We start from the raw sequence: 22,444 nt of genomic DNA, 5'->3' as shown, positions 1-22,444 counted from the left end.
ATTCAAAATGCATGCCGTGGAAGAGTTCCGGTCTTAGGAGGTTAAAGTTTCTTTGATTCAATGCATGAAGGAATATTTTTTGCAGATAACCAGACTTTCTGATCCATATGATGGCGCAGAAATCCAGCTGTGATTGTCAACCGTAAAGGTGATGCTGTACAAAAGGGACACATAGCTCCCCTTCAGTAACAGAGAACAGAGGAGGTCGATAGCTGAGCGACTATTCAAGAAGGAACAGTTCATTAGTTGACGATGTCATCAAATTATGGGCATGTTCCACCCAGGCCAGTAGAGAGATTTCATGAGGTGTTGCAGCAAAGACTCCAAATCTTGATTCGCTTCTTCAGTCTGACCGTTTGTTTGAGGAGAGAACCAGAAGAGAAACTGACCTGGGCTTTGATAGTGAAACAGAACTCATTCGATACACTGGATTTGAACGCGGGCCATGCAAACAGAACACATGATCAGGGAGCAACTGGGCCATCTAAATAGCTAAAGGTAACTGACCGTACAATAAAAATGGGCAGCCATGGAGAAGCGGTCAGTAATGGTGAGTATTGTAGTATTACCTGCCAATGGAGGAATGCATGTAACAAAATCCAGAGCAATGTCTGACCATCCTGGTGTAGGCAGTAGTGTGAATAACCTGGGAGGAGGAGAGCTGAAGGTAAGAAAATCCCAGAAGAGTTTGGGCTTTGTTGAGAAGGTGAGTGATGTTGTTATTGTTTATATTGTGTGCACTTGGTATTTGTTGTCCTTCTGGGTTTGCCGTAGTGGTAGCAGGCTCGCGAGATTAAGGAAGTGAGAGCTGTACGTTGGACATGTGTATGGAGTGAGGGGCAATGAAAGAAAACAGTGGCTCGTGAAGCAGTTCGGGAAGTTTTTTTATTATTAGAGATAAAACGATTACAATTATAGAGGAATCAGAATCATAAGATAAGATAAGATAACCTTTATTAGTCCCACGCGTGGGAAATTTGTTTTGTTACAGCAGTGGACAGTGCAAAGTTACATAGAAAAAATAGAAACAAACAAACAAACAAAACACTGGACTAATATACCAATAAGATACTGCACACAACTGTACAAAATAGAATAGAATAAAATAAAATACTATATACAATCAGTCCTGAAAGGAAGTTGGGGAACCTGGGAACCATAATCTGCAGCTATGGGGCTGAGCGATTTGGGGTAAAGAACAAGACTCAGAGACAGCAGAAAGGCCCTTTAAACCAGTCAAAGTCCAGGAGACAGCGGAAATTTGACAGATTAGTGAAAGAGAGAAGACAGCTGAGGAAGCAGTGGAGGAGGGCATATGAGACAGAAAGGGAGGGACTCACTGCCCTGCAGAAATAAAGCAACAACTTACTAAGCTGCGAAGAGCAGAACAACTCAGACGACAACGTAAGAGGAAAGAACGGACAAGGACCCATATCTACAGCAAACCATACAACTTTGTTAAGGGCCTTTTTGTTGAAGAGAAGAGTGGGTGCCTCCAAATGCCCATAAAAGACCTGGACGATCATCTGAGGAAAACTTACTCTGAGCATCGGAGGCATGAGCCAGTTGTTATTCTGACTGATATGCCACCTATCCAGACACCTGAACATGAAATGGATATAAGACCACCTACATGGAGTAAAGTGGAGAAGGCAGCGAAGCAGGAAAGAGCAGCATTGGCTCCAGGACCTAATGGCATCTCATATAGGCTCTATAGAAACACCCCATGAGTCCTCAAATACCTGTGGAAGCTGATGAAGGTAGCGTGGCAGAAAGGAGTGATTCCAAAGGCTTGGCGAAGAGCAGGAGGTATTCTGATCCCTAAGGAGAAGAACTCCTCATCCATCAGCCAGTTTCGCCAGATCAGCCAGCTGAACGTAGAGGGAACGATCTTCTTCAGTATCTTGGCCCAAAGACTATCTACTTTCTTGTAAAGAAACAACTATATTGACACATCAGTGCAGAAGGCCGGCATCCGGGGCTTCTCAGGATGTCTGGAGCATGCCAGCATCATCTGGCACCAGATTCAAAGTTCCAAGAAAGAACAAAGGAATCTTCACGTGGTCTTTTTAGACCTTGCCAACGCCTTTGGGTCAGTTCCGCACGAAATCTTGTGGAAGGCCTTCAACTATTTCAGCCTACCAAACCACATCACAGGACAGGTGAAGACCTACTTTCAGGATTTACAGTTTTGTGTGACAGCTGAGAACACCACCACAGCCTGGCAGCACCTGGGAATTGGAGTTATGGCAGGCTGCACGATTTCCCCTCAGGCATTTATCATGGCAATGGAGTTGGTCATGCGGGCATCTCAGTGGGTAGTGGAAGGTTAAAGAGTGGCCTTCATCTTCCTCCCATTAGGGCCTACATGGATGACATGACCATTATTACAACAACAAAACCATGTACTAGGTGACTGCTACAGAAGCTCTAGAAAAACATAGAATGGGCAAGAATGAAGTTTAAGCCAAGTAAATCTGGCAGCATCTCCATCATAAAAGGAAAACTGACAGCCGAGCAATTCTATATCAGTGGAGAACCAATTCCAACAGTCTTCGAGAAGCCCAGAAAGAGCCTGGGACGGTGGTATAACGCAGACCTCAATGGAGTCTAATAGACTAAGTTTCATCATCCGAGCGACGTACCATGTTCTACCTTCCCCAATAAATCTGCAGCTGTGGTTTGGAAAGGACCCAGCCTGCCCCCTGTGTACAGTCCCAGCAACACTCAAGCACATCTTGGTTGGTTGTAGGACTAGCCTTACTCAGGGCAGACACACATGGAGACACAACCAGGTCCTCAGTGTCTAGCCGAGAAAGTTGAGCGCAAAAGAAAATCCATCAATGCTCAACCTTTCACAAGCCAAGAGGAGCATCAGTTTTCATCAGCATTTGTCCGGGAGGGAGACAAGTCGAGGACGAGCCCTTCAACACCAGACCTTGGCCAGCTGAAGGTTGCCAGGGATTGGCAGATGCAAGCGGACTTGGATCAGAGGCTAATTTTTCCCACAGAGATCGTAACAACTACTCTGCGACCAGACCTCGTCCTTTGGTCTAACTCCCCAAAACTTGCGTACGTCATTGAGCTGACGGTACCATGGGAGGAAGCAATTGAGGAAGCATTTGAGTGTAAGAAGCTCCAGTATGCCAACTTGGCAGCTGAAGCAGAGGCTGGAAGATCAAGGTGTGCCCGATGGAAGTGGGGTGCAGGAGCTTTGTTGCCAGTACAACAGCAAAACTGCTTAGAGAGATTGGGATTAGAGGACAGGTGCAACGGCAGGCTATAAGAGAACTAACTGACACTAGCCAGTCACTGGCTATGGCTAAAAAGGGCTGACCTCACTTGGGCAGCTAAGGCAGTCAGCTAACCGCAAGAGAAAAGAAAATATTATGCTCTTCTCCCCTCTGCTCTTCTTCCCTTTTCTGGGAGGCAGTGGGGAGATAGAGCGTACAGCCCGATCCGGCGGGGAGGTGTGGGAAGCCAGATCGGGCGCCCCCCTTCCGGCTCTCCTCTCTGCTCTCTCCGATCGTGTCCCCTTTGTCTTACTTCTCTCGATCACCTTTTCTATCCCTTTGAAGAAGTGAGGCTCCATAAATGCTAAAGAGGTAAGTATTATTTCTCAGTTGCAGTGAATAGATAGAAAATAAACTGTAGGAAACTTAACAAAAGAAAGAAGGAGAGAAATAACAATTTAACATAAACCAGACACACTCCAGGGCCTGATCAACCCTGGCAGGGCCTCCTTGGATGAGGGTGTCTAGTGATAATGGCCGAAACACCTGATGAATCCAAGGTCCACTACTGATGATGTGTCCCAAATCTTAATATGATAATCTATATCAGATGTCTAATCCCCCCCCCCCAAAAAAATAAATAAAATAAATTGCAGATTAGCCTGGGTAAAAGACCGAAAGTTGAGGCACACAACGATGTGTGCTGCCTGTAAAGTTTCTGGGCTGCCTTTTCTCATAACAGCCATCCCTCAAGATTCTTGCCATTTAAAGCAATGCAATTATCAGGGACGTATGTCTGTGAAGGTTCTCAGTCATCCAGTCATCCAATTTCTTTGCAAGCTCCTTTGACAATTATCAGGGACAACATCTAGTCCTTTTACTGAATGTACACAACTGTACACAATAGAATAGAATAAAATAGAATACAAATGCTATATACAATTGAGTATATATGAGAGTTATAAGAAAAATTACCAGTGCAATGGTTTCTGGTGTTTCATTTGGCGTTTCTAACCTAATTAATTTTGTTTGCACGCCACCATTCTTCCAGTCAAAGTATGATTGGGAATATTTTCCCTGTTCCATGGTTACTTAAGTCTGAGAAGTGCCACAGTACTGGATTTCATAAAGAGCTTCAAGAGTGACTTCCACTGAATGTAGCACTATCACTGACAATAGCTTCAGTCTTGGTGCACTACTGAACTTTTTAGCTGTGTTTCTTTAGCAACACACTAGTGCAATCCATGGATCTGTAGCTATCGTGATGCTTCATAGCATGAAATGCCAGTGCGCCTTCTACTCCAGATACAACAGCATCTTTGTTTTTCCCGGGTGTAACAAAGAACTCAGTCAACTTACTAGATGAATTTTCGCCTCGCACAGCCTTTTTGTTTTTCTGTGTCCATGTAAGCAACAAGATCTCCGGCACCTTTGTTAGACACACAAACGTATGTGCCAGCTCTGCACACAGTGCACTACGCCTCCCATTTATTCCGACCACAAATTTCTTTTGCAGTTTGTCTGAAAAGATGCACTTGCGCGTTGGCATCTTTTCAGCGCACCGCTTGCGCTCTGTCCTGTCTGTGAGCGCGAACAACCACTTACAACACAGCAGTTCAGGGATGACGTTGCACATATGGGCCCTCTGTAGGCCTGTAGGAAAACCCGGACATTTTCATCCATCTCGAAAATCCTCCCGGATGCCCCGGACAGAATGTGAAAAGTGGACATGTTGGGGGAAAAGAGGACTGTTGGTCACCCTACTGTTATCCTACCCTGTAACACCACCAAGACATTGGTTCAGGTATGTGGATGACACCTGGGTGAAAATCAAATCTCCGAACATTTCACTGATCACATCAAGTTCACCAGGGAGGGTATGAAAAGATGACAGGCTAGCTTAGACTGAGATTTCCATCAATGCTGGGGGACATTTAAATGTTGATGTTTACTGTAAATCAAACAGAACACATGCACACACTAACAAGAAGCCCAATATCGAAGAAAGGGTTGTGGAGCAGAATAAACACATTACAGCGTGGTCTTAGATTATAGGAGAGAGCAGAGCTTCACTTGATGGTTGTTGTAGGAGCCATTTGTGTTTGTTACCTCATGTCTGCTGCTAGGGGACGCTTTTTGTTTGTCTGCTGCACTGTTGTGATGTATGTTAAATGATGTTGAATACTAAGAGGAACTGCTGAACAACAAATGCAGCTACTGATGAGCAATAAATGTGTTAAACCGACAAGTTAAGTATGGCTGGAGTTATTGGGCTTTCTCAAGCATCATTCGTAACAGTGGCAACCCCACCATCCAACACCTCAGTGGCTTAGCCGCTATGTTTAACCCCCCCCCCCCCCCCCCCCCCCCAAAAAAAAACAAAAACAAAACATTTCTACATTTCTCAAGAGCTTCTGGTTTAGTGAGACCGTGCGGGTGGTTCTACAGGTCTGGATGGTGAATGTTACAGTGTAAGTGTAGTGGAAATGGCAGATTTCAAACAGTTGTATTGACAAGTGAGACTCCAACTGGAAATGCAATTCTTATTCCAATCATTGTTTGGGTTATGAACATTAAACCAAGTGTGATCAAGAACCAGAGGGGAGCTCAGGGCCTCAAATAGGATCAGACTGATTTACTCGGACTGTTTGCCAGACAGAGAGAGAGACAGGTTACGCTTTGTGATTTAATGTCAGGGAACCGTTCCCAGAGACTGGGAACCGGGCATCTTCTCCAGACAGAAGCAGAGAGATGGGCTCGGCCCGGCTGCGTTGGTTATGTTGCACACTTGGACAAAAAGACAATTCCAGGTGTGCATGAGTTTATAATAGTCTCCTTTAATTCTTTCATTCTGCAAACACAGAAGCACAAGCACTTCAGCTCGCAGGCCGTTCGTGCACTGAATGAAACAGGGCTGCTGGGACTAACTCTGAGGTCACCCTAGCTGCCCCCCCCCAGTACCTGCGTGAGGACCACTCATGGCAATCATACTTAAACTTCTAAAACGTGACAGTAGGATCCCAGTGACCCTCCCAGCAGGGAATCTTTGCATAGTCAGAGGATTCTGTTTTGCTTTGTTGCCAGAAAACCAAAAACTGAGTGAGAAATCCCCCACTTTTCTCTAACTCACCAGTAAAAACTTCAGGTGTGGACGGTAACTTCTCTGGAGTCATCGTCATGCCTGTGCTGAGCTCTGAGGAGGAGGACGAGGAGGGTTAACATAAGGTTCTGAATCAGGTTTTATCATAGCTTTTAGCTGTGTCAGTTGCTGAATGACTGCTGTCCAGAGATAAGTCTGAGCATTTGTTCATGCCTGCTAAGGTGGACTTCATGAACACCAAAATGCAGTTTCAGTGCATTTTATTATTGCAGTGTTGTGGTAGTACAGCACCTAGCCTGGACTATTCTTTCAGGTCTTCAATGGCCAACTGGTAGGGGTTTTGGTTCAGTTAATGGGGTAGCCACCCTGCTGAAATCTTGGAAGAACCTGTGGTGAAAGTTAACATCATCAAGAAAAGCCACTGAGCGTTCACAAAACTGGCAGGTCCCTGAAAATGGGGCAGGATAGTTCTGCACTGGGTTAGAATCCAGTCTGGGGCTTCTCTGTGGGGAATGTACATGTTCTCTCTGGGTGCTTCCTCCCACGGTTCAAAGACATATATGGGGTTAGGTTAACTGGTGATTATAAATTGTAAAGTGTAGGTGTGAATGGTTGTCTCTGTTTTTAGCCCTGTGAAGGATTGGTGACCTTTTCTTATCAATAACTAATGCACATTTGAAAACAGAGTTTAAAAATGCATACACATATTCATTTTAAATGCACACAAGCACACAGAGTATGAATGGAAAAACAGTGCTCCTGTGGGTTATCTTTCTCTTCAGGCCAGTGTGCTATCAGCTCAACCTGAGGGCAGTAACTGAGAGATCAGGGTGGCTTTTCTGATAACTGGCTGGCTATATTTAAGATAGGAGAGGTCTGGGATGAAGTCATTTGTTTGTTGGCTTGAATAGTTATGCAGGAAAACTCAGTTTTGTGTTAAATGGTTAACTGTTAAATATCAATTAAACATTAACAAAGTCACAAGAATAACTCGGACAAGAAAGTCACCTACACCTCTACACCTAGTCTCACGATAAAACAAGGTCATTTCTTATTTTTGTATTACAAACAAGTCCAGTTTTAGTTACTGACAGCAGACTAAATGATAAAGATAAAAACAATGTCAACCATGTGGCAATGACAGTTTTTTTTAAAAAGACATAAATATTTCAGCCAATACAAGATAGTAAAAATTCTTTCTTCTTTGAAAAACAAATGTGGTGTTCCAACGTTTGTAGTTGTATTTCACACTGATTGTTTTATCATTTGGACAATAAAGTTGAAATTTCCAGATTAAAGTAAAAAATTTATTTTGAGAAGAAAGTCGAAATGTGGAGCTTACCTTTGTTCTTTCATGATAAAATGCCATGTTTGCAAAATGCCTCGTGCAGATAAGTTAGTGAAACAAGTCGATGGGCCGGCGTGTGACACGACACACATCTTCTTTATTGTACGAGGGTAAACTATTGATAAGCTTGCATCTGTCCACTGTCATTGTATTTTGTACAAATGCACTCTTCCAAGTTTGTGTTTTCACATGTGACCAAAAGCTTTTCAACATCGTTACACTCATGACTGTGTTTATGTTCTAAGACAAATCATTTCTTTCCCTGTTACTAAAACCGACTCACAGGGAACAGCAGCCGTGCCTCTCCACATTTCTCAAAACAGAATTATGACTTCAATCTCAAAATGTGGTCGATAATATTTTGTTTTCTTAATGAGACCGTAATACTCTTCCGTAGATTTTTCACAAAGTACAATTTTGTGCTGACCAACAATAGTCTAAAAAAATGCAGCCATTCAACATATAATGTGTAGCTCTGTGTAGCGTCCTATTGCACGTGTACCAAATATAACTCCGCTTGAACAAAACAAGCGCACCTAAAGCAGGGCGGGGCTTTCAGCAGCTACGTCACAGTCGGTGCTGCTCGCTTACTCGCTGAGAAGTGTTGTTATGTCAGGTCGGTATATGTAACTTGTACGTAAGCAGCACTTCGGTAATAGCTGCAGTTTTTGTGGGAATCACAGAGGACATAAAGAAATTCAGGTAAGAGACAAACCTGATGTAGTTTGTTTTGTAGCAACGACGCTGAATGATCGGCGGCTCGTTACGGCGGCGCTGACAGAATATTTCGCGCTCTGCCGGTGATGGTCGGACAAAAAGTGATCTCCGGTGTTTCAGTGCGGTGTGTGTAATATCTTTCCTTATTAAGTGTGCCTATGTAATGGCACACTTATTACTATTCGACAGATTTATTATTCTTATTATTATTTTTCTTCCGCCTGAAATTATGAACCGTTTCACGGCCCGCAGCTTTGAGACGACCCCACGACTCTTGGCAGGGATTCGTCGCACAGTTTTCCCCAAATTCCCAAAAAAAGACCCATTTTTCCATCCATTTCGATGGGGATGGGCCCGAAAAAAGGCGCCAACACAGGCCACTTTGAAGGCCTACCGCTCGGCCATACTTTGTCGTACTTTAAACGGGTCACAAGATTTTGGACTTTTATTGTCCAAATCCTCGTTGCGATATCTTTTACGGTTGTTTCACAAGAGCAGTTTAAGTTTTAGGAAGATTTAGATTTTCACGGAATGTTCGCCCCACTGTCAACTGCCAAAAAACAGAGTGTGGAGAATAATTTAAAAAATTTGTCTTTCTGGTCCTGTCCCACCCAAACTGTTTGCCCTACATCAATAATTTATACATCAAAACTAGTATTAATAAATAATCTACATTGAAAGGGGTTATTTGATAAAAATAAAGAAATGACCTGCTTTGAAAGTATCTTCATCGCTCCGCGTAATTGTAATGCTCTGTGTTTTATAACCCATATATATCACGTTACTGCCCTCTGCTGATCTCTCCTGTAAAAGACATTTTTAATGTTAATGAGCGTTTTACATTCACAAATAAAGGATAAAAAGGGAACTGGAGCTATTACCTCATAACAGAAATGATCTTTCTGGCTTGACGTCATTCAAGAGAGAGAAGTTTTACAGATTATAGACCAACACGTCACAACTGCTAAATGCTGACAATCTGTTTGTGGCACAACTTTTTTGAATTTTCTGGTGAAGTTGAGCACAGGTTAAATTGATAGTAACCGTGCTCGTTTTTTAAATGCTGATGCCTCAAGTTATTGTCACCAGTTACCTAACAGGGTTACATCACAGGCATGTAGTCTAACCATTGCTTGGTCATTTATGCGCCTTCTTAAAGAAGCATGCTGAACTGAGCTCGTTTGAGATTCACTTCAGAAGCAAACACATTCAAATTCGTTTAGAGGCCTGTACCACGAAGACGAGTTTTGGCATATCCAGGTAACTTCAGGGTTAACACTGAGTTTTCTCTGCTGCAAAGGTGGTTCACTCTTCCCAGAGTACATCCCCATGGCCACTATGCTTACCAATTCTGACGTCATCATGACACCATCGTTGTGTCATGCGACAGCTGCACTGAAGTGTCTGTGACACCAGATATCTATGTTCCAGTCGATTCTCATATTTAAAATATCAATATTTTAGTAATTTGGGGTAAATTCATTTAGTTTGTCATTAACAGGAACACAGTGGAGAGTACATGTATTTTTGGGATTGTCTAAAGGGGCCAATATTACCTGCTTTGCTCACCGTTTGTTGTTCATCATTTACACCTGCTGTTAAGGGGCAAGAAGCTGCTGCAGTATTCTCCTAAATGACAGGTCTCGCCACTTAGACAATATTGCGTCATATGCAAACTGTTTCAACACTTGGACACACTCTCTGAGCTTGCAGGATTCTCATGAAAATGGTGGTTATTAAAATCCTGCTCCTCTTAAATAATCAGGCCCCATCTTAACTTAATGACCCTGTAGTACCATATCACCCTATTAGAGCACTTCGCTCTCACACTGCAGGCTCACTGCTGGGGGCTTCCCATGATGCATTCAGTATTTCCTTTTCAGTCACATTCTTCACTCACTATGTGTTAACAGACCTCTCTGCATTGAATCGTACCTGTTATTAATCTCTGTCTCTCCTCCACTGCATGTCTTTATCCTGTCTTCCTCCCCTCGCCCCGCAGATGGCCCCGCCCCTCCCTGAGCCTGTTTCTTCCTGTTAAAAGGGAGTTTTTCCTTCCCACTGTCACCAAAGTGCTTGCTCATAGGGGTCATATGATGGTTGGGTTTTCTCTATATGCATTATTGTAGGGTAAATGGCCTGTATTTGTATAGCGTTTTACTAGTCCCTAAGGACCCCAAAGCACTTTACACATTCAGTCATCCACCCATTCACACACTAAGGTCTACCTTATAATATAAAGCGTCTTGAGGCGACTGTTGTTGGGATTTGGTGCTGTGTAAATAAAATTGAATTGAAAATTGAAAATCCAGGCTGGTATCGATGATACTGATCTGATACTTTGTACAAAAAAGTAATGTGTGGAAACTCAAAAGCAAAAGTAATGTATTTCAAATTATTCTTTCATAAAGAATACAAGACATCAGACTTCTTGTTCTAATTCTTTAATTAGGAAGAATTATCAAACACAAAATTAAAAACACCTGAAAAGTCGATGCCTACAAGGAAAAATATTCAGTTAGTGATCATGTGACTGAAAATAATAATATAGCTGAGAAACATTTTATAGACACATGTTATTATCTATCTTATTAAATATTTTTTGAGTTGAATTTCCATTATCTTGTATTTATTATAAAGGTTTTGCAATGTGGGCAACATGGTGGCATGGTGGTTAGTAGGGCTGGGCCATATCATACCGTTCACCGCTATAATGTTGGGCAACGATAACAAATTGAAATATGGCGATAAAATATGGGTAAAACACGCATGCGCAGTGCCTTTGTTTACATACGCACATGGCGGAAAAAGTATGGCGGCCACGGAGAATGAGAAGAGTGAAAGTGGATCGTTGAGTGAAACGAATGAACCGGAACTGGTTTGTAAAAATGCTGCAGCGTCACTGGTGTGGAACTGGTTTAGCTTTTGTCCGTCAGATACACAACAAAGCACTATTTTTGGTAGAGCATGCTAGCGGGCCGTCGTTATTACCGTGTTGTTTGGAAAATACGGCGCACTTAAAATCAATCCTTTGATTTTTCTGAAAGTCGACAGAGCCCCTTATAATCCCGTGTGCCTTATGTATGAATTCTGGTTGTGTTTACTGACCTCGAAACGATTTTGGCTGCAGAAATCTGTTAAAAAATGTTTTATAGGGCTGGGTATCGTCATTGATTTCTAGAATCGATTTAATTCTGATTCACAAGGTCCCGAATCGATTCGATCCACGATTCGATTTAATTCGATTCGATTCGATTTGATTTGAATCTGGGAAACTTTGACAGTCAGAAATATTATAATTCAGATCAGTACATTTACATATTTTTGTATCTATTAAAAGGAAGCTGACACACGCAAGACTTTATCAAAGGTGTGAGCATCACAGCAGAGGCCTTTGTGTCAAAGTAGCTGAAGATAAAACACAGAAAAACATGAAGGTTTTCCTGGCCTGGGATTTTATAAAAATAATCTGCACTACATCAAAAACGAAAGAAAACCATTAATCAACACATGAACATCACCTCTGAAGTTACAGCGGTTTTATTAGAGACACGGCTAAGCGTTTTGCATTTTGCTTAATTTTAAAAAGTTTAAATTTGTTCAATATTGAACGGCAGAAATTAGGTTTACTTTTCGGAAGTAAGTAAAAGGGAAAAAAAAACGTCGGCCGACAGCGCTGTAAACAACGGTAGACTTGTGCGTAACAAGCAAGCGAATAATGCAGAAAAGAGAGAGAGAGAGAGAGAGAGAGAGAGAGAGAGAGAGAGAGAGAGAGAGAGAGAGAGAGAGAGAGAGAGAGAGAGCTGTGCATGAAGTGTGATTTTTATCCTGAAAAGTCAGCAAAAGTCAGAGGGAATTCATGACGATGTTTATGTGAAGCGTAGTTTGGACCTTCTTTTGCTGCTGGTTCGGTCAATATTGTTTGGAGAGAGATAAAACTAACAGCCATATGATCAGCGCAAAAAGGGCGTAAACACACAGCGTGGACCCGTGGATCAGAATCAGCGAGCTGTCGGCTTTCAGCCCCGACCGTCAGCTGAGAAAGGCGACATCTCACTGATTCTGATCCGCGGGTCGCGCTGTGTGTTTATGTCTTTGTGCAGAAGCCGTGTTCCTGCTCTCATTTACTGTCTTAGCTGTTTGGTGGTTGTTGAAATTTTGTGATCTTTCACCTGAGATTCTGGCATTTCGGGCAAAATAAATTTATATTAAAAAATCGATTCAGGATTTTAATGAATCGATTTTACGTTATCCAAGCCAGAATCGATTTTAATCGATAAATCGATTATAAAAACCCACCCCTAATGTTTTAGTACAACTTTGGTAAGCTGCACTGCTTGATGGATTGTCAGAGCATTACGGCTGCCGTAGTGAGGAGCTTCACGGAGTAATCTGGGTCCAAAACTCCGTCTGCTTCAGGTCCCAAAGTCAAACGAACACTGAGAGTTAAAAACGGTCTAAATTCTTTCATCATCAGCGTTGCTGCTTTACCAGGTGTAACAATTAAGTTTAACATCCAGGCATCCATGAAAACAGAATTTATTAAATTTAACGGAGTTAGAAGTTAACAGGAAGTTAGCTCGCTAGTTTACACCTAAACATGACATACCATGTTCTGACTGAGAGATTTTTGAAACTAATTCAAACGTACAGCTCTGCTACCACTTCCAACATAAATGAAGACAGGAAACTAAACAGCAGTGGTGTTTTCAGGGTTACTGAAGTTGGACTACCTGGTATATAATGTTGTGCTACGTGATTGCTAGCGACACAGCTATGTTAGCATAACATTAGCACAGTGAAGCTGGAGGATGAACGCCAACTTTTTTTCCACTCGATAAAAGTTAACGTGAGGGATTCTGGTGGTCAGGGACAAATGCAATCGCATAGCAGGATGCTATACGCGGGGCAAACTTCAGTCAGCAGAACAACTGAGATCATTCATCCACAATACGAGGTTAGTCATTAATATACTGCAACAACATGGGAATAGAACAGCTGCGAGATTTTTTCCCCCAGAAATCTCTCAGTCAGAAGATGCTATATCATGCTTAGGTAACTAGCGAATCTAGCGAGCTAACGTCTAACTCCATTAAATGTAATAAATTCTGTTTTCATGGATGCCTGGATGTTAAACATCATAGTTATATCTGGTAGAGCAACAACGCTGATCATTTTATTAAAGATGGAAGAATTTAGACCGTTTTCAACTCTCAGTGATGTTCGTTTGACTTCGGGACCTTAAAAAACGGAGTTTAGGACCCAGATTACTCCCAGATTTACGAGCACCTTAGTCCGACGAATACGGCAATAACGACGGCCGCTTGCATGTTCTACAAAAAAATGTGCTTTGTTGTGTATCTGACGGACAAACACCAAACCAGTTAAGTTGCACCATTTTTACAAACTAATTCTGGTTCATCTGTTTCACTCAACAATCTGCTTTCCCCATTCTCATTCTCTGTTACCGCTGTGCTTTTTCAGCACTGCGCATGTGCGTTTTACCCATATTCTATCACGATATTTCATTTTCTTATCATTGCCTAGCATTGTACCAGTATTACTGTGAATGGTATAATATGGCCCAGCCCTAGTTGCTTGAAGACGTTCCACCTCTCATCCAAGAAGCTTCTTCAGTTCTAAGGTCAAATGGTGGAGAGTCCCAGATTTAAACCTAGTGGGAGTTTCCCCCCACAGAGGGACAAAAGGACCCCCTGATGATCCTCTAATCGCCTGAGCCAAGGTGTGAAACTGGGTGTGGGTCACAATCAGCCAGAGTTTCGGGTGAGTTCATTGTGAAACCTGGCCCCACCTTATCATGCGAATTCCTGAGGTCAGATGGCCCAGGATGTGAGTGGGCGTTAAGGCGTCTGGGGAGGGAACTCAAAACTGGATTATAGATGGAGAGAGTTGGTGTCGTAAACCCCCGCCTCTGTTCAAAGATGGTCGCTCACAGTGGACATAGATGGCTTCTTTCACTCCTCTTTCAAACCATCTGTCCTCTCTGTCCAAAATGTGAACATTGGCATCCTCGAAAGAGTGACCTTTGACCTTTAGATGCAGATGGACTACTGAGTCTTGTCCTGTGGAGGTGGCTCTTCTGTGTTGTGCCATGCGCTTGTGAAGTGGCTGTTTGGTCTCTCCGATGTAGAGGTCTGGGCACTGTACAGCAAACACCACATTGTTAAGTTTGGAAATAAACACTTATGGAAATATGTGATGTCTTGATGAATCGAGCAGGTATTTGAAGTTTACGCAGCACCATTCTCACATGAAAATATCTTTAAAGTTTATTTTGTGACCCACAATATTACAGAGTAATATTTCAAACTCTGCCACTGTGCGTTCCTCCGCCACTGCCTCATTTGAGTTTTGGACAAAATGGATTCTGGGATATTTCATTTCGTCATTTTTGAGCTGATTGGAGACAAAAACAGCCAATCAGATTTTTTTTGCATCCAAGTCTGTGATTGGCTGGTTTTGTGGCACAAATATAACGGTGTACAGAAAGAGTTGAGCGCGCACAAAATGTTGAGAGCGCGAGCAACACATTGCGAGCGAGCGCAAGTGCAAAAACTGAGCGAGAGGGGCTGCTGTTGTGTGTGTGTGTGTGTGTGTGGATAATAGCAAACACTGAAATACAGTTTTTGCACTCAGGAATGAACTTTGTTCACTCAAATTTAGCTTTTCTTCACTCAAAATAAATTTCTCCTCAAAATGCAACACTTGCACCTGCAATTTTTTTTTACGTGCGCTCAGAATAGTGGCACAAAAATAACGCCATACAACAGTGCAACTGTGGCAACAAGTTGGTCTAGAGCTCTGACAGGTGTACTGCAGTCTTTATGCTTGGAGCCTAACCTACTCTCAAACAGGTTAAGTTCCAGATTAGAGATCAAGAAGTATGACATCATCACCCACTCACCAATCAGTTTTCCAGAAAATGGCATCACCATTCCTGGAAGATCCCATCAGACCTCCACAGAGTCCAACGTTTAAAAATTAGGGGCTGGCTAAGAAACAAGCACTGATACAAAGCAAGTCTGTTTAAAAAGGAGGAGATTTGGAGATTGTGTGTTTTGGATGAGAATGAAATATGAAACTGTTCATTATAGTTGTTCATATATTGTTTACATTATATTTGTTACATCCTGCACACAACCTAACCTTTTCTCACGCAGCATGCTTGGAGCAGTGGTGATTGGCATTGGCACAGCTGGTTGTGTTAGGATCAGAGACATGCTGGTGCCACTACGTGGCAGTCCTGCAGAGAAACTCGCTGTCAAAGGATTTATATCCAGGTAACACACACATGCTGATGCAGCTCAATAATGATATGAGATATAGTGTATGTGGTCTTTGTCAAGCAAAGTTATTGTCATAAATCGTTAGCTCATGATGAGTCCAGAGGTGAATGAAAATAAAGCTAACTGATGGATGTCACAACATTGCAAGGGCAGCAGTGTAAGCAGAGACAAGTTGTCCTTATTCCTACCCAGGTCCTCCAGCTCTTCCAGGGGTGCACTGAGTAGTTCCCAAGGGCAGCTGAGATATCTAATCTCTCTAATTAATCTGTCCTGGGTTCTTCCATGAAGACATCTTCAAAACAGGAGGCATCCTAGTCATCATGCAGAGGAATAGTCAAACTACAGTGAGCCCTTAACCAAAGCACGTGGATAGGAACGTAGGTCGATTGGTAAACCAGCAGATTTGTTTTCAGACTCAGCTCTGCACCAATCGATGTCAGTCTTCTCACTTGTGAGACCCTGAGAAATTCCTTCCCTTGGAGTAGCTACTCCCCTCCAATCAGCGGGCACTCTGCCACTTTTTTTTTTACAGAGGACCATCGCCTCAGACTTGGAGGTGCTGGTTTTCATTTGAGTTGCTTCCAGCTGGGCTGTTAACCACTCTAGCTGAATGTTATCATCTCATCAAGCCAAAAGAAACAAATCATCTGCAGAAAGCAGAGGCCACCCTGAGGCCATCAAACCAGAGATTCTCCATCGGAGCAGTCACAGATACAGTAGAACACTTCTTCCACCTCTTCAGTTGCCGAACTGTTTCCCAGGATTGGAACAGGTTCCAGCCTCATTCCAGGGTCTGGTTTCAGAACCCCCAAGCTGTGACGAGGTGAAGTCCGCTGTTTCCAGCTGGTATCTCTCAACCTCACACACTAATTCATGCTCCTTCCAAACTGGAGGCCATGACTTGCCATGTACCCATAAAAAGTCACAGTACACTACAGTGTTCACTGTCCCGTCCAACTCCATGAATTCAGGTGTGTAAAGTCAAGCACCCAGGGTTGCAGACTGTGTTTACGAACAGTTTGTAAGACTGTTAGTGAATTAAAGTTCATAGCGTTGTAATGTAAAGCTGTTATATTGACAATCGGTGTATATTTTCATTTTTGTTGTTTGTGAATCTTCAGTCTCATCGGATGTTGTCTTAACTGTGACTACTGTATTCTTCCTTTTGCTTCTTTTGCTTTGGTTTACCAAAGGAGAAGCCTGGAGCCTCAGCAGGGAGTGAGTCGGATCTCACTGGAGGAGGCTTTGGGTAGAGACGACGTTCATGTGGCATTCATCTGTACTGAGAACATGTCACACGAGGACAATGTCAGGTAAATGTCTGTGACAGGCAACTACAAAATGTTGTAGAAAAAATGTACAGGGAGTTGGGAATACTTAGATTACAAACGTGAAAGAGGTTAAACATCAGATTTAAGGAAATATGCTGAGTCATTTTTCCTGGAGTGGAAACCCTGCAATTTTTTTTCACTGAATCAGTAGCCAGACTGCATCTAGACTTAGTAACACATTGTTTTTCGCTGCATCGGGAGCAGCGCTGGGCTCTCCAAATCACAGACAAACAGGATCCCACATTCTTGATTTTTAGTTCACAAACACTTGTTGTAATGACTAACTACTGCTGACATGTTGGAGATGTTTGCTCTTTATACAGTAAAGTTACAGCGGGATACAAATAACATCAGGCTGATCCTGCCACAGTTTGTTCCCCCGGTTCAAATCACGGACAAACAGGATCCCACAGCTGTTTATGTTTTTGAACCTATTTTGCAGAGGAATTGAAAAATGTATTGATGCAATGTTGAACATTATTACACAGGAAAAAACAACTACAGTAAAATAATCACACCGTGACGCCTCTGCCTTTGTAAATGGAGGGACAGTAACTGCGTGTAAACCTGCAGACAGTCAGATTAACAGTATTTTGTCTCTATCTGCCATTCTGCAATTCATCTCATGTAAACAATAACGTGGCCACAGCGTGACGTGAAAAAGGCACATACCTTTGATGTTGCGTGACGAACTCTGTATTCCTCGTCCACACGTAAACGCAAAAAATAAGTTTTAAAAAATCTCTGTTTTCTGTGATGTGAAACACGTTTACGTGGACGAAAGGTCCAAACACATAGAAACAGCTGCGTTTTTAAAAAAACCTGTGTGGGTGTTAACGCAGTGTAAAAGAGTTAGTAGTGTATTTTATTACTACCTGTAATTTATTGCAGATTACTTGTATTTGCTTAATTGTTTACTAAATGTTTGAGGTGTGAAATAAACCGCAGTGGAGCAAAATATGGGCGTGTGTGGTTGGAGGATGCGTTTGTGCGGGGGGGGTCTAAACAAACGTTCAGATATGCCTAAGCGCTCAAGTAAAATGTAATTACATATCTAATTTTGTCCCCAATAGTGCTCTATTATCTGACAGAAGTCTTTTTCTCCCATCGTAGAAAACATTTGTAACAAAATTCTGAATGTTTACGTGACCTACTTATTCTTGTTGCCTTCATTTTGACCAAGAACTCGTGTCTCATTAGGATGTTTCTGCAGGCACAGAAGCATGTCTGTGTTGAGTATCCTATGACCATGAGCTACAAGGCTGCGGTGGAGCTTTGGGACTTAGCTGAAGAAAAAGGTGATCATTTATGATTGTGTGTTACCATGCACGTTCCCTTTGAGTTCGGAGAAATGCTGTCAAACAGATAATTAAAAAGTGAAGCAATTCAGCTGTAACATCTCAGAGTAATGGAAGTTCCTTTTATTAAGTACAGTGTTGTCATCACTACTGATGTAAGAACAGCATGAACATTTACCCCTGATGGTTCTGCAAGTGATCAGTAATTCATAATAGCATTTGGATCGGTTGTTTTGCAGAAACACAGTTTGATGATACTGTGGGAAATGACTTTTTGTTTTATTTAAGAAAAATAGTAGCTCATTTTGGATTTGATTGCAGCAACGCTTCACTTGTGTCAAGATGGGGAAACAAAGGCTAAAAAATATTTGTTATACTAAAAGAAACAGCTGAAGGAACATTTTGCGACAAATTAGGTTCATTAGCAACAGGTCAGTAATATGATTGGCTGTAGAAAGAGCATGTTAGAGAGCCAAGGTAATATTATGGGCAGAGAGTCACTAATCTGCAAAAAACTGAGTCTACAAAAGTTGTGGAACAATGTTAGAATAATGTTCTTCTGTTATGGACCACACAGACTAGATGTCTCCAACTACAGCAAATGATATTAATGATAGATTAGATTCCAAGAATCTGGAGGAATGTCTGTGTGCATGGGCACAGAAAGGCTGAATGCCCCTCAGGGGGAGCTGCATTAAAAACAGACATGATTCTGTCATGGAAATGACAGCATGGATTTAGGAACGCATCCAGAAATAATTGTCTTTTAACACAGTTAGCAGGTTAAAGCTGCAAAGAAGAAGCCATCAGAAATCTGCTGTGGGCCAAACCTCTGAAGCTGAATCAAAATTTGAAATTCCTTCCCCAAAATATAAAGACGAGAGGGATCATCATGGAGGTGCATCAGACAGGAACAGGCTTCAGAGGCTTTAGGGCAACATGTTTCTTCCAGGTTGTACTCAGGGAGGGTCTTTGCATACCTGAGTAAGACAACAACATTTGGCACACGAGGAAATGAGATGCTACGCAGTGGCTGGCATCTTTTTGAGACACGTTGTCTTCAAATCCAAGTTGAGCTAATATTTTCACAACATTTTTCATAAATGGTAAATTTCCTCTGTTTAAACATTTGATGTTTTCTATATTCTGCTGAGAATAAAATATGGGCACACATGATTGCATCGCCTGTTTGCATTTTGTGTGGCATGCCTTCTTTTTTTGTTTGTAAAAGTTTGAATCCTCTGATTCTCAGCAACTGTGTCTGTTTGTCAGGAGTGATTCTGCATGAAGAACACATTGAGCTGCTGACAGAGGAATACAAACAGCTGAAGAAAGAGGTAGAGGGGAAAACCTTGCAAGAAGGTACTCTTCATTTTACTGGTAAGAGACAGAAGCTAAAGAGTGTCTTTTTAAATAACCCTTGGGTTTAAAATCAGATCACGTTTCCACCAGCAGAACGTTACCCAGGGAAGGGAATATTCTGAGGATCTGCAAAGGATGAACTAGGCCCTCGTTTACAGTCCCTGCACGCGAGGCAGAAGCACAATGACCAGTGAAAACCAGATGAATATGAAAACTCTAAATATGCTTGTATGTGTATCTATGTATAATATTCTGTGCAGCACCTGTAGTGTTTAAAGAAAATTGTTGGTGTAGTTACCGCGTGTGATTTAAATAGTGAATTGTGTATCCTGTTTGTGTATAGCAGCCTGCAGATGTTTGTTTGCGACAGCACACGTCTCCTGAGCAATCCCAGCACATTCTTCTTTGGCGAGTCCTGTGCAGTGTTGTTTGAACTCTGTCAGTTCCTGTCTGTGCCAGACTTGTGGTGCTATATAAGAACCAGTCCATTTACTTCTTACTGCAGTTCTTGACATTTGGAAACACTAGAATAACTTTGTATATTCATATCCTGCTTTGTAGGATATTTTTCTCCAGGTTAAACTCGGTTCTTTTGTTTTATTATGACGATTTGTTAAGTGACAGCTCAAACCCTTGCTGACGTTTTTATGTGTAAACTGGAAGATAACCACAACTAGATTTTACAAACTTTGAGCATTACAGAGTTAAAGCATAGGAGTGGTGTGTGCTGTTACTCAGTAAGACTAAGTTCAGAGGTAGTAACGTTGAGCCTGGTATTTTTCAGAAACAATTGTTATTCTATACAAACAGAAATATAGAAACTTATGCTTTCTAAAGAAAACTTGTATCTTTAGAAATGCTATCCTTTGCAATCTTAGAAACAGTATTAGGGGAATTTTTGACACAAATTTGATGTGAGGTCTAATAATTCAGTCGTCTGTACGATGCTTTAAACACACAACAGTTCTCATCAACTCTAATTCAAACTTCAGGAAACTCTTAGTAATGTACGTGCTGTAATTTCTTCAAGGTGGAGCTTTAAAGCCTGGATTTGGTTTCCCATCATTCAGCGGCATCGCCCGCCTTACTTGGTTGGTTGAGTTGTTTGGTGAGCTCTCAGTATCTGCAGCAACACTGGAGGAGGACCCTGCTAACAGCTACAGCAAGATGACTGCAAAGCTGCTAACATCTGACAACAGGTACGGAGGATAGATCCATCTGAATGAAGAACAAGAGGAGGACTATACCCTAAGTGAAAATAGGACACCTTATCCCACATGTCAGCACACAAGACTGGGGGCTAGGGCCAACATCAGAGCAGGGTTGGACCAAACAGACTAACTAAACCCCAAACAACAGGAATGTACATGTGGATAATATTTCAAAAATCATAGCCAAAAGTCTGTTTGAAACATCACTCTTTTCTGTTGTCAGTTGTGCAGTACATGCGCCATAACTTCATTTCACCTAACTGGAATAAATAAAAGTATTTTTAAAGTCAGAAAGCCATTGGAGTAGCCACTGAGTGAGAATATGTCCCAGTCGTTTGGTTGTCATGACGAAAGGACAGATGAGAGGCGTAAATGACGTGTAATCATTTCATCTTATGTCCACCCAGATCTCTGACATGGATTGAGGAACGGCAACCAGGCCTCCCCCGAGCAAAGAACATCAACTTTCAGTTTGATTCAGGGCCTCTGACTCAGATTCCTCCGGCACCAAGAGGGACCGTGGGCCTTTTTATGCAAGACCTGATCCATTTCTCTGCTAAGCTGGCAGGCCAAGTGAGTCCTGAAGAGCTCCAGAGAGAGAGAGTCAGGGTCCTACACTGCCTGGAACTGGCAGGCAAAATACAAGAGCTTTGCCAAGGTTAAAGGGAAACTCCTTGATCTCATTGGATGATAGTTACATTTATACCCCTGTTTCAAAAAACATTTGGGATGCTGTGTGGAATGTAAATAAAATGCAGTGATTTGAAAGTCACATATATTTATTGGCTACGTCCACACGTACACGGGTATTTTTGAAAACGGAGATTTTCCGTTTTCGTTTTAAAAAATAATCCCGTCCACACGTAAAGGCAGAAATGAAGGAAAACGCTGCCAGGAACATGCCAAAGCAACAGGTGGCGATATATTCCTAACCTGTAGAAATGTTGGCCAATCAGAAGTCTAGAAGCCTCGGTGGGAAATAGTAAACAAGGATGGGGCATAGAAGCAGAACAGAGTGGTATGTGTGGAGGGACAGTAACTGTGTATATGTAAGCATTTAAACACTGCAGAGAGGACAAGTAACAGTAACAGTATTGTAGAAATTCATTTCACCGAAACAATAACGTGGCGCACACCTTTGACGCTGCGTTTTCTCCGTTTTCTGCGTTTTTCTCGTCCACACGTAAATGCAAAAACTGAGTTTTCAAAAATATCCACCCTGGCCGGAGTTTTTAAAAATCTCCGTTTTCAGTGACTGAAAACGCCGTTGACGTGTGGATGAAAGGTGCAAACGTATAAAAAAATCTGCGTTTTCAAAAATACCCGGGTACGTGTGGACGTAGCCTCAGTTTATTCACAATAAAACAACAACCTTCATAAATATCTGGGAAGTGAGGAATGCTGCGTTTGTAGCAGAGGAATGTCGTCCCATTGTTGTGTGATAGAGAATTCAAAGAACTCTTCTTTTGAACTGAGCGCTGACAACAACCTGGATGTCCATGTGCCATCCATGTTTCCCAAAAACAGTTGCTTTAAT

General features: G+C 42.2%; 1 protein-coding gene across 2 annotated transcripts; it reads left to right on the top strand.

Moving 5' to 3' along the window:
- Window positions 1-3,520: 3,520 nt before the first annotated feature.
- Window positions 3,521-21,743, top strand: blvra (biliverdin reductase A). Of its 2 annotated transcripts, XM_040036983.1 has the most exons (8): window positions 3,521-3,528; window positions 6,367-6,378; window positions 15,580-15,699; window positions 16,899-17,018; window positions 18,237-18,334; window positions 19,607-19,714; window positions 20,727-20,895; window positions 21,315-21,743. In XM_040036983.1, exons 3-8 carry the CDS (start codon window positions 15,581-15,583, stop codon window positions 21,568-21,570), a joined length of 870 nt encoding a protein of 289 aa, XP_039892917.1. In that variant the 5' UTR covers window positions 3,521-3,528; window positions 6,367-6,378; window position 15,580; the 3' UTR covers window positions 21,571-21,743. The 2 variants fall into 2 exon arrangements, with proteins under 2 accessions (XP_039892917.1, XP_039892916.1); XM_040036982.1 differs by lacking the exons at window positions 3,521-3,528; window positions 6,367-6,378 and adding an exon at window positions 8,250-8,383.
- The last annotated feature ends 701 nt before the right edge of the window (window positions 21,744-22,444 follow it).

The sequence above is a fragment of the Simochromis diagramma genome, unplaced genomic scaffold (genome assembly GCF_900408965.1).
Source record: "Simochromis diagramma unplaced genomic scaffold, fSimDia1.1 OVJJ01000630.1, whole genome shotgun sequence".
Taxonomy (NCBI): domain Eukaryota; kingdom Metazoa; phylum Chordata; class Actinopteri; order Cichliformes; family Cichlidae; genus Simochromis; species Simochromis diagramma.
This window is presented reverse-complemented; position numbering and strand designations above follow the sequence as displayed.

Coding starts and splice junctions, on each gene's coding strand:
- blvra (XM_040036983.1), top strand. CDS start 15,581: ATGCTTGGAGCAGTGGTGATTGGCATTGGCACAGCTGGTTGTGTTAGG. Junction 17,019..18,236: donor TCACACGAGGACAATGTCAG/GTAAATGTCTGT, acceptor GTGTCTCATTAG/GATGTTTCTGCAGGCACAGA. Junction 20,896..21,314: donor CTGCTAACATCTGACAACAG/GTACGGAGGATA, acceptor ATGTCCACCCAG/ATCTCTGACATGGATTGAGG.